This window comes from Temnothorax curvispinosus, unplaced genomic scaffold, assembly GCF_003070985.1.
Source record: "Temnothorax curvispinosus isolate PA1 unplaced genomic scaffold, ASM307098v1 QBEX01012734.1, whole genome shotgun sequence".
Lineage (NCBI taxonomy): Eukaryota > Metazoa > Arthropoda > Insecta > Hymenoptera > Formicidae > Temnothorax > Temnothorax curvispinosus.
This window is the reverse complement of record NW_020222514.1, coordinates 423377-434998: the sequence shown is the minus strand read 5'-3', so window position 1 is coordinate 434998 and position 11622 is coordinate 423377. Positions and strand designations below refer to the sequence as shown.

Sequence of the window (11622 nt, the reverse complement as noted above, 5' to 3'; positions counted from 1 at the left end):
TTAATCATCATGTTTAAAACAAAGAAGCATAAAATAAGTGTAGAGAAAGATAAAAAAATGAAGATTTATTAAAGATTTTGAAAAATCTATTATGAATTATATTAAAATATGTTTGCTAAAGTACTGCAGTTCAAGCTTTTCCCCTATATAATTTCACAATCTCCGCTTAAAAGCGTCTGATAATTTTTAAAATCCCTATTATACATTATACACACACAATACGCATATTTGCTTTTATTTAAAATACAGGAACATCCGAAAATGCATTATTTATTTTTGAACAACATATGGCGTAATATGTAAAATAATACATGTAAATATGAGCGGGCGAGGAGGGTCAAGAGAAGATCATGCTTTTCGGGATTTCTATCGTCTCCGAATCGAGGATAGAAATCCGTCGCTGTGCGGCGCCGCGGCGCACAGTGGGGCGAATCTATCAAAAACCGGATATTGGACAAAAAAATGAAAAACGTATAATTCAAATTTTGACGAAATTTTATGTTAATATATATCCTAAACTATAAATAAATGTGCTTATAATTGATTTTATCCCTTGTTCTTTCCTCAAAATGATCTGATAAAGTATGACATTTTCGTGAATACTGAAATTCTAGTAATTCGATAGGTTACTTTCTAAAGACTCTGCCGAAAGCCTAACTGCGAATATGAGTTAAATGCCTATTAGAACTTATTTATTAGGGTTCAAAAAACATATTTATTTTAGTTTTATGTCATTCGAGTACTATTATATATTAATAAATATACACGACATATTCGACTATTAAAAAGTTCTTACTTCAATATTTAAACAGGAAGAAAGTTTGTGGATTAGAATGGATTAAGGTTTGCTCCGCGCCATTTGATAGGGCAATATGTCTAGTTTTTGGACATATAAGGTTGTTTATCCGTATACGTCCGGCGTTTATGAGAAAATTGACGTCGAAGTTCACTCGACATGGTCGAACGTCGTCCACGAATAGCTCAGCGGACGCCGTTTGATCATGTCGAGTGAATATGGATGTCTATTTTCTCATAAAAAAAAGACGAAGGGGGATATATAATTTGTTTAAATATTGCTATTTTGTAATGATTAATTACATCCATATTTTATAACAATTAATTATGTCAATTAATATAATAGCGATGAGTCGAGGCTCTATTGGAAATCCAATCGTAGGGAAAGCGGGCTAATTAAGAGCCGTTTGCTGTTGACAATGAGAAAGTTTTGTTAAAAATATTATTAAAAATGTTGTTCTCCTCGAGGAGGGTGGGGAGGGGAGAGGAGGGTGGGGAGGGGAGGGGGAAGAAATAAAAACAGCGGAGATAAGAACTTTTCGTTAGTCTTTCTCGATCAGTAGTCGATTAAAGACTTTTTGATTTTGAAAGTTTTGCTTTACACAATTCACTTTGCATCCTTTTCAGGATACAGTAAAAAATATATAGAATATATAAAATATATAGAAGATTACACTTTAACACGCTCGTAAAATGGGAAATTTCCGAACGAATCGTCAACTTTTTAATTGTATGCGTGCAAATAATCTGGATTTATCAAATTATCAGGCTTTAATAAGCCACATAACATCATGTATTAATACTGAATTATCCAAAGTTGCGTTGGAAGCATTGAAAAGAAAAATCATGATTTTCACAAAGAATTTGAAGTCAAAATGGGTAGCTAGCTCGTACAGTTACAACACATTTATTACAAAGCAAGAAAGTTGGTTAAATTGTGAATTTTCTTTTCCGAACGAAGTACTGAATTTAATTCCTACTTCTTCACGTACGCGTATGTCTCTTAATAGATCAAAGAGTTTCGTAGAATGTTCCGAACGACATAAAAGAAAAAGAACTGAGGAAGTACGGAATAATCCGGATATGACTGATTTTATTGTTCGGAAAAAGTTAAAATCCGATGACGCGCTATTTATATATAATTTTATCCAGAGATATCCCGAACATGTCAAAAAGATTAGACAATTCTGTGAAGAAATTGAAAATGGAACAGATTTGATTGATAGGGATACTGCATTAAGTACTTATATTTCTGCAAGATTAACACGCTATCAATATAATATTATTCGTGACGTCACCAAATTTAGATTTAGAGCACTACCTAGTTATTATCAAATTCAATTATCAAAAAAAGATTGTTTTCCACAGCAAGAAACGATAGAAATTTCTGAAATAGGTGTTAAAGTCTTTCTACAAAGTCTTTTGGATCATACTGCTTTTAGATTCATTAAACTGCTACGTCCTCGTTTAAGTGCATCTGCAAATTTAACGATGATATCTAAATAGAGATGCGATGGTGCTTCCGATCAATCGCGTTACAAGTTGAATTTTGATCATCCCTTATACGATGATTCTAGTATTTTTATATGCAGTTTTGTACCAATAAAAATTTATTCTAATGAAAATGGCGAAGTATTGTGGACAAACGATACCCCTTCCTTAACTCGTTTCTGTAGACCGATCGAATTCAAATTCGTGAAGGAATAAGAAACTGAAGTTAAAGATATTACTGAGAGAATTAAGGATGAAATATCTTCTTTGATATCAATTGTTTCCGAAGAAGGTATTTCGATACAGCATACGCTTTTATTTACTATGATCGACAATAAAATCTGTAACATAATGACAAATACTAAATCATCAATGAAATGTTATATTTGTGGCGCTTCTCTAAGTGAAATGAACAATTTAAATTTAATGAAACAAAAAATTGTGAAAGATGAATACTTTTCGTTCGGACTTTCTTCATTACATTGCTGGATTCGCTGTTTCGAATGTTTATTACATATTTCGTATAAAATTATAATATCAAATGTTGGTCAGCGAAGAATGAGAGTCATAAACGAGAAGTCGAGCAAAGAAAAAGAGAGATACAGACTGCCTTCAGAACAAAAGCAGGTCTCTTGATAGACTTCGTGAAACAAGGAAAAGGTACATCCAATGATGGCAACACGGCCAGAAAATTTTTTGCTAATCCAGAATTATCAGCTGCCATTACTGGTTTAGATAAGAATTTAATAACTAGATTTGGAGTTTTGTTGCAAGTAATCGCTAGCGGTAATAGGATTAACGTGTTGAAATTCGAATCCTATGCTTTTAGAACTGCCGAATTATTTGTATCATTATATCCATGGTACTACGTGCCAGTCTCAGTTCACAAATTATTGATTCATGGCAGTGATATTATAAAAAATGCTATCGTACCAATAGGATAATTATCTGAAGATGCTCTGGAAGCAAACTATAAATATTTTAAAAAATATAGAGAAAATCATTCGCGAAAAATGTCGCGAATACAAAATAATGAAGATATTTTTAATAATTTGATAATTGCTTCAGATCCAATAATATCTAATTTGCGAAAAATTATGGGACATAAAAAGAAAAAATTAACTGAAGATGCAAAATGTTTATTATATTTCAGCGATAATGATGTAGATGATGATTAAGTTCAAGAAAAAGATGTGAGAAGCAAGAAAAACAGTTCCTTTTCTATTATAAAACTCACAACTAAAACATCAGGGTACGGAGCAGTAAGGAAATATGCGATAATAATTATTTATATTAATTTAATGAAGCACTAAAAAAGTATAAAATAAAAAATTTTTTTAAAATAGAACCGACTTAAAAAAAAACTAAAAAGTTTTAAAAAATAAATAAAAATATCTATGCATTTTATAAAAAATTGTTAATTAAATAATTTTGATTTTATACACTAAATGTATAATAATCGTACATTATTTATGTCAAGTTTCAAGTCATTTCATTGAAAAATGTAGAAGTTATAAGCAAATGACCGAAAAATGAGGTGTTCGCCCCACTGTGCGGCGCCTCGGCGCCGACGCTATCGCGCAAACGCGGCAAACGAAGCTATTCGGATTCGGAAGTGATATCCAGACGTTCGGGAGGTAGTGAATTAGTGAACATGGCGCACGAAGACTTGGAAGATGCATTTGTCAGTTTCCGTGATCTACTGTACGAAGATGAATTTTCTTCAATTTCTTTCTCCGAAAACGGCTTAAGCCCCTTGCACAATGCCAAGCAACAGGCAATAGGAACAGGAGATAGAAATCGGAAATCATGTATAAATGTAGAAAGAGTGACACAGACAATAGACGTCAATAGACACAGAGTTTCCGTCACGTTGGAAATTCTGTGCCTGTTGCCAACCAATCATAGCATTCGAATTTTTTAGGTTGTAATTAACGATTTTTTGGTTATTTCCTGTTCCTATTGCCTGTTGCCTGGCATTGTGCAAGGGGCTTTACCTTCGAACATTCGCTCTGGCCCGTCCACACACATACGAATGGCAAATGCTCGGATCTGATCTACGACTCGCGGACCGATCTGAGCGCATTCGGCGAACGGTCTTGAACGGTCTGGCCCAGTCTTCTGTGCCAGTCTGGCCGACTGGGCCCTGGGCCTGTTCGGCGCGGTTCGGATCTCGGATCTCGGATTGCCTCGGATCATCGTCCACACCAGTACGTTCGTTCGTGTTCGGCTTGGCTCGGATCCGAGCGTGCTCAGATGTGGACGCGCCATTACTCGAGACTCGAGAGAGCTCTGATGGGAATCACGCACACGAAGAGAAAGCATGTGTGCCACGTACGTGCGTGTGCTCGGAACGCGCTCGGCGAGGCTCGGCCAGCTTCGGAATAGTAAACGAGGACGGCGACAAATGTTCCGTCTCTTTCTCGCGCGCTCGATCCTACCCGTGCGCGAAAGAGACGGAGCAATGAGCATTACGTGACTCGTCTACCATTCCGAAGCTGACCGAGGCTCGATGGCGGCCCGCCGAGCGTCGCCGAGCGTTCCGTGCGCACACGTACGCGCTTCCTCTTCGCGACTCGCGCGCTCTTTGTGTGTGCTGGAACGAACTGTTCGGAACGCGGCGAAGAAGGAGCAGGTGGAAGAGGCGAGGAGACGAGACCGAGCGCGCGCGCGTGGCTTGGCGCGAGGCGAGGCGAGACGAGGCGAGAACAGCCGAAATGGAGGAGAGCCAAACATCGGAAAGTGTCGCCGTGCTACCGGACATGTCCGAACCGTTGACGAGCGAGACCGAGGAGGCGGCCGCGCTGACGAGCGAGCACGAGGCACATCCCGTCGCGGTCACGGCGAGCGTCACTACGGTGTCGGGCGTGCCGGGCGTTCCTGGGGTCGGCGTGCCGGTCTCTCTTCCCGTCGGCTCCATCATCGGCGTAGCGAACTCGACCAATGGCACGACCTTCAACGTCATCACCTCGGATCAGCTGCAGGTGCGTCCGTGGGCCAGCGGTCGTGAGCGGTCGCCGGCACGCTTTCTCGAGGAATCGCGGTGAATCTCGTCGGCGGACGCGACACTTTTTTTTTTCCCCCCGCCTGCTATCGTTCCCGATGACGGTGGCAACAGGAAGCGTTGCTTGTACGGCGTGCCGTCCCGTCGATGATGTCCCTCGTTCAATTTGTCGTGGGAAGCTTAGCACGAGTTTTAACCTTTTAAAAAAGTTTACAGGCTCAACATATTAGTTTTCATTCTTTAACGCGAATTTTGTGCCAAGATTGAGATTGTATACTTGGATTATTAATTCTTGTTATTTATGTCATTTAAGATTGGACAGAGACACTATACAAAAGTGTTTTGGCTCAGTCCTTTTAATCTTACACAATATAAATAATAACAGCAGTTGAAATAAAACATTGGCGCAGAATTTACTTGTCTTTGTATTTTGATAACATTGATTTCAGAAAGCAAAGTCTAGTTTATTTAGCTGTAAAGCTTCTTTTAATTAATATAATGTGCATCTAAAAATTTGTATCTTATTGCAAAACATCTGTTTAGGAGTAAAATAAAAAGAACACGCTGGTTTTCAATTGTACATACTTAAGATATATTTTTCATTTACAGCTGCCAGGTTCGGGGCAGTTCAAGCAGATGCTATGCGTCGACAACGGGTTCATTTGCGAACCGCGTCACGACAAGGACTCGGATCCTCTGCGTTGGAATGGTGAGCTGAAGGCGACTCACATAGTCATTCAGAACAGCACGGATGAAACGGAATCTGAGCAGATACATGTGTCGACGCCCAGCTCTCAGCCGATATACAGCTGGTCGGATTCGGCGAATCTGGCGGTGCTACCTATCAGATGTAAGAACACAAATGCGGAGTTGCACAAGAGTAGATTCGGTTCCGGCGGTAGAGGACGGTGTATCAAGCTCGGCTCGGATTGGTACACGCCTAGCGAGTTCGAGGCTCTCTGCGGCAGAGCGTCCAGCAAAGATTGGAAACGTAGCATTCGATTTGGTGGAAGAAGTCTGCAGACTCTTATCGACGAACAGATCTTGAAACCTCACGCTACCTCTTGTACCTGTGCCGCGTGCTGCGATGACGACAGCGCGGTAAGCAGATCAGTAGATTACTCGCGAGCCTAATATTCGTGTTCCGCATGTTCCAATATATGAAATGTATGTATGCTCGATATATTTGAGTTTAAATTATATAATATTGATCTATTCAGACGGGACCAGTTCGCCTCTTCACTCCGTACAAACGTCGAAAAAGACCCAAGGATTCATCCGATGGAGAAACTCCCTCGCGCAAACACAAGATCGAGACTTCGCGTGACGGCAGCAATAACGATGAGAGCGGCGACGAGGTTGTTGTGCCTGACAAAGAGGTCTGGCCGCAGTTCGTTTCTGCTGATGGACTGGTCGTGCAGCAATCTCAGGAACAGGACACAGTTGTGCAGAATGCACAAACGGAAAACGGTCAAGGCGATGACGTCTTTAAGAAACTGGACGAAATGTCGAGCAAAATGATGAAGTTGGCTTACGAATTTAGACGTATCTTGGAAGAAGCGAAGGAGTTGAACAGGCAGCAGAGAAGGGAGCAGGCGTTGGTCGCGCAACTCGGCGGACGGGCGGATGTAATCGAGACCGTTGGATTACAACCGGCGTCTGATTCGCATAACAAAAAGGTAAAAAATATATCTTTGCGGACAAAATATTTTTCGCTTGTGTTCTATCTTCAACGTTCCATTTTTTAATATTATTATAACCGGCTTTTCTCATAAATAATTCGAAAACTTCAAACTTTATAAATATAAATAAAATTAGACAATTCAAACCAACAATTTAGTTCACATTTAATGCACGTTTCGGTGCCGAAGTAGATTTGATAAAGTTTCTAGTCTTCGTTTGTACACAAGTGTTTAACTAAGATTGGAAAATTACAACTTTCAACTGATATCATTTCAAGCAGAAACTCGGCATCATTATGCATAAACTGCATGCTTTGTAGAGTTATTAGTTACTTGGAATCTACTTTAAAGCATAAATATAAATATAATAATTACAATAAAAAAATATAAGTATAATAAGCACAAAAATATGTACAATAAATTTCAGTGTGCCAACTGTAATCGAGAAGCGTTCGCAGAGTGCTCTTTATGCAGACGCACGCCGTATTGCTCGACGTTTTGTCAGCGTAAAGACTGGGGAAGCCACCAGATAGAATGTGTGAGGGGTGCAGCTGAGACTGTGATGCTCATAGTCGAAAGCGGCAACGGTGAGAGCGCTCTCCCGACGACCACGACGGACCAATAGCTAGTGTTTCTCACGCCAATTCACCAAAGGAATGCGGAAAACGAGAAATCTGATAGGAAAACAATGAAATTCAAGAAAGAGACGTAGATTCGAAGCGTTCACGTTACACGAGAATAATAAAATGTATATATATGTACGGTAGAAAATATTTTATGTGTATATGTTATACATATACGATATGCACGGACGGGCGCGCGCACAGACATATACGTACGTACGTTTATATGTATATATGTATGCATGTATATATATATTAATGATTATCAGGCTCTGAGATATGCAATTGACGAAGGGAGACAAGAAGAATCAACGAGAACCGTTTGATATCTGTGCATAAACATTTAAATATACTATGCTAAATTTATATTAATATCAAATTTGTATTATATTTATTGACTATAACAATTTATTTGAAATTAAATGCCTTGGTTCAAACGTGGCCCTCTCTAGCAATCGAAAATAAAGGAAAAACAAGATATTAATCACTCGCATAATTTGAAGCAAGATAAAATATCATATATACGGTTAAGGTACAATGGACAGTGTGCATAAGTTTACCAACTAATATTACAGGACTTATGTCCTCAGAGTCTTTGTAAACGCTAGGGTGCTACTGTGAGATGTGGTACATATCTAATATCACGCCATCATTGTGTAAAACGTCATCTTGTTTTGTTTATGCACTAGATTTTTGTTATATTTTGCTTGAAGCGAGTATTTATTTCACTATCATTGTATATCGTGTTAGTGAGTAGCACTGCTTTAATGAACTGGATTACAAAGATAAGGCTTTTGTTATTATCGTAAGAATTCTTATATTATTATTTCTAGATTTATTCGTTTGACACCATATATTGACTCTACATATGCATATTTTATCTTTTAAATATGCAATTAATAACATTGTTTTTTTTTTTTTTTATTTATCTTTTGATTGCAAAAGTGGTGAACTATTGAAAAGAAGCTTTTTCGCGATTTATAAAGCAGATAAATTATACAAAATTATGTTCTTTAATTATATTGTAATAAAATTCTAATTTAAATAGTCCATAATTATATGTAATGCTAAAAATCGAGAAACTGCGATAAATGATAATCTTTAACAGTTCTTTGACGATTATCAATATATAAATATAAAACATTCTGTTGAGTAAAATTATTTAAAATAATTTAAATTATCGAAAAAGTTATAAAACATAAAATCATTTTTATTTTTATTTTTTAATAAGACGATCGTATTCTTATACTTATTTTAATAGCTATCTTTCTCTCTGTCAAGATGATTTTGATTATGCAAAGTTAAGTTAAAAGAAGCATAAATATATTAACTTTCCAATTTTCGAAGTTATTTTTTCGGAAATTATCTGAAAAATTTTCTTTACTTGTTTTTTCATATAAAGAATCATTTTCCTCCGTTACTGTCAGATTAGAAAACTGTACATACATGAAAACGTGTGTACGTGTGTATATTTATGTGCACGCACGCGTAATATAACGTAATCCACAGCTTGCTAAGTAAGCTCGTAACAACTCGATGTTTTTCGAAAAAAAAGTATCAAGATGTAATAACGAAACAGTATGTGTATGTATGCGTGTGTATAGTTATCTTAGAAATATTCAGTTCTAAATTACTTATTTAGAAATGTATACGGAGCGCAATATATACGAAGTTCTGAATGATTTACTTTCAATGAACAAGCAAGCGACAAATGACCAATGGTGACAATCACCACAATTCTATAAGATAAATTTGTAACTTAGACGTTACATTTCGTATATATCCAGGAATATGTCATTCAGTGCACATTGTGGGCCGATATTTCACAGTCTCCGATTAACTTGATCCTCCGATTAAACTCACTCTTCGTCTCTTTCTAGGGGAACAGTTAGAAAGAGATGCAGAGTGAGTTTAATCGGAGACTGTGAAATCGGCTCAGTCATCTTGCTTTTCTAAACATTCATGTGAAATATTATTTGAGCCTGTTTTATTTATAAAACTCCTACACCTATATATAACATTTTTTACTCATAGTACAAATATATTAATAAAGATATCAAAAAAATATTTATTGCAATTAGATACGCGGTAAATAGGAGAACTGCAATGCGTACAAAGTCTGTATTATATGTAACGTGCAAAAATCCATTAGACTGCACGCGTATTGAGATTTGTTTAAATGAAAAAAAGAAAAAATAGCTTATAGTCTTTATTACTTTGTACAAGAATTTTCATAATGGCAAGATGTATTATTTGTATATAAACATTTTATGTGTCTCTTTTAAAAGCGATATTCGAAAAATGATATTTAAATGTTAAGAAACTTTATCTTAATGAAGTGAGGATGATTTAAATGTAACATCTATCACTTTTCTAAAATTCTTTCTTCAAAAAGAAAAATTGCTTTAATGCGAAGAAATTATGCACTTTACTTTTAATATAAAGGCAGAATAAAAAGATTAATTTTTTTTCTACTGCACGAATGCGTTTCTACTGCATGAACTTGAAACAACAGTATAACTTGACATGTGATACTATAAATAAAAATATGTACAATTTTCCTTTTTGAACGTGTGAAAATTTTTGTAATTTCTTGTTTAAGCGTATGTATAATGTAGCACTAGTATCTTTCTAATGTCGCGTAGCTATACGACCGTGGCTTTACCTATACTGTGTAATTAATTGTACGAATAAACTAATGGCAGTAAGTAGGATAAAGCAATTAAGATATACCTATAAAAAAAATTTAATTACACCAATCTTATATATTCCATACAGATTTTTATACTGTATACAAGCCATTAGAAAATAGTTATTTGTGTAACAAGTGCCGTAAGATGAAAATTCCCGAGTGCGGTTACCGCACCCGGGAATTTTCATCGTTACGCACGGCTTACACACCCTATTTTATGTTGCAAGTGCCTGGAAAGTGGTCTATCACGCACGCGTAGCGTGCGTAATAGGGCACTTTCCATGCACGTGTTGCATAAATTCTTTTATGAATACAATCAATAATTTCCATAATGCCTCAACCTATACAGTAAAGCGGAACCTGTTCTATTTGAAATGCTGAGATAACCACTGCCAGGGGAAAAATCAATCGTTTGTGACATTCCTATGACGGTTTGAAATGTCGGGAAGTTCGAGAACACGGTAAACGATGGTAGATGCAACATCCTAAATGCATTGTGTTTGTCAACCGATGCCGCACTCAGTATCTCGGAAGTTGGATTAAATTTCAGGCTCGTAACACTAGTCACGAGATTCATCATTATCTTTACAGGCGCGGGGATTTGATCCTCCAGTACAGTTTTCATGTTGTACAGATTAACCACACCCTGCGCGCTGCCTGTAGCCACAAATTGACCGCTCGGGGACACGGCGAGCGATGCGCAAGATAAGCATCCGTCATCTATGGCACGATTGATGCACGTGCGAGTATTCAGATCCCATATATACATCTCGTTGCCGTCTGCGGTTTGAAGAAAAAAGATATGCCATACCAATCTAGAAATCTCATCTCGTGTACACAGAAGATCGTACAAGCCTACTCACCACCGTGCGTGATAAGCGTTTTACTGTCTGGAGTAAACGCTAATACCCTACATTTTGAATTCATCTTGAGTGTGCAGACTAGTTCTTTAGTAAAACTGTGTAACAAATATATCTCGCCCAATCTTCCGCACAAGGCTATTAATTTGCCATCAGGGGATACTTCGTAACGCTGGAAATACCAAAATATAGCCTTCAATCTACAAAAGTTCTTTCTGATATGACAGATCGGTGATTCGACGAACCTTCATGTTTGTAATCTTATGTGGCAGAGGTAATTTATACGTCTTGTCGTTCATCAAATCATAAGTATAACAATACGGATAATATTGGGAGCCAAGCAAAATTTCTGTTCCCTCCTTCATGAATGTCGCTTTGCTAATTGGATATTTTTCAAATTGCATGCTATGCAATTTTTCATTTGTATGTCCATCCACCTGTAAAACAGAAACAATTTATTATTAATAATAATCGA

General features: G+C 37.1%; 2 protein-coding genes across 2 annotated transcripts in view; one reads left to right on the top strand and one right to left on the bottom strand.

The window, feature by feature from the left end:
• Nucleotides 1-4759: 4759 nt before the first annotated feature.
• On the top strand, nucleotides 4760-8761 carry LOC112462769 (deformed epidermal autoregulatory factor 1). The gene is made up of 4 exons (XM_025028752.1): nucleotides 4760-5270; nucleotides 5900-6391; nucleotides 6511-6969; nucleotides 7400-8761. The coding sequence occupies exons 1-4, from the start codon at nucleotides 5004-5006 to the stop codon at nucleotides 7595-7597; spliced, it is 1416 nt and encodes a 471-aa protein (XP_024884520.1). The 5' UTR covers nucleotides 4760-5003; the 3' UTR covers nucleotides 7598-8761.
• Nucleotides 8762-10520: 1759 nt separating this feature from the next.
• LOC112462766 (U3 small nucleolar RNA-associated protein 18 homolog) overlaps nucleotides 10521-11622 on the bottom strand; it is a 1967-nt gene continuing 865 nt past the window's right edge. The window contains 3 exon segments of the mRNA XM_025028748.1: nucleotides 10521-11067; nucleotides 11151-11319; nucleotides 11393-11622. The exon segment at nucleotides 11393-11622 is cut by the window's right edge and continues 209 nt beyond it. Of these exon segments, the coding sequence (XP_024884516.1) occupies nucleotides 10604-11067; nucleotides 11151-11319; nucleotides 11393-11622 (863 nt within the window). The 3' untranslated portion in view covers nucleotides 10521-10603.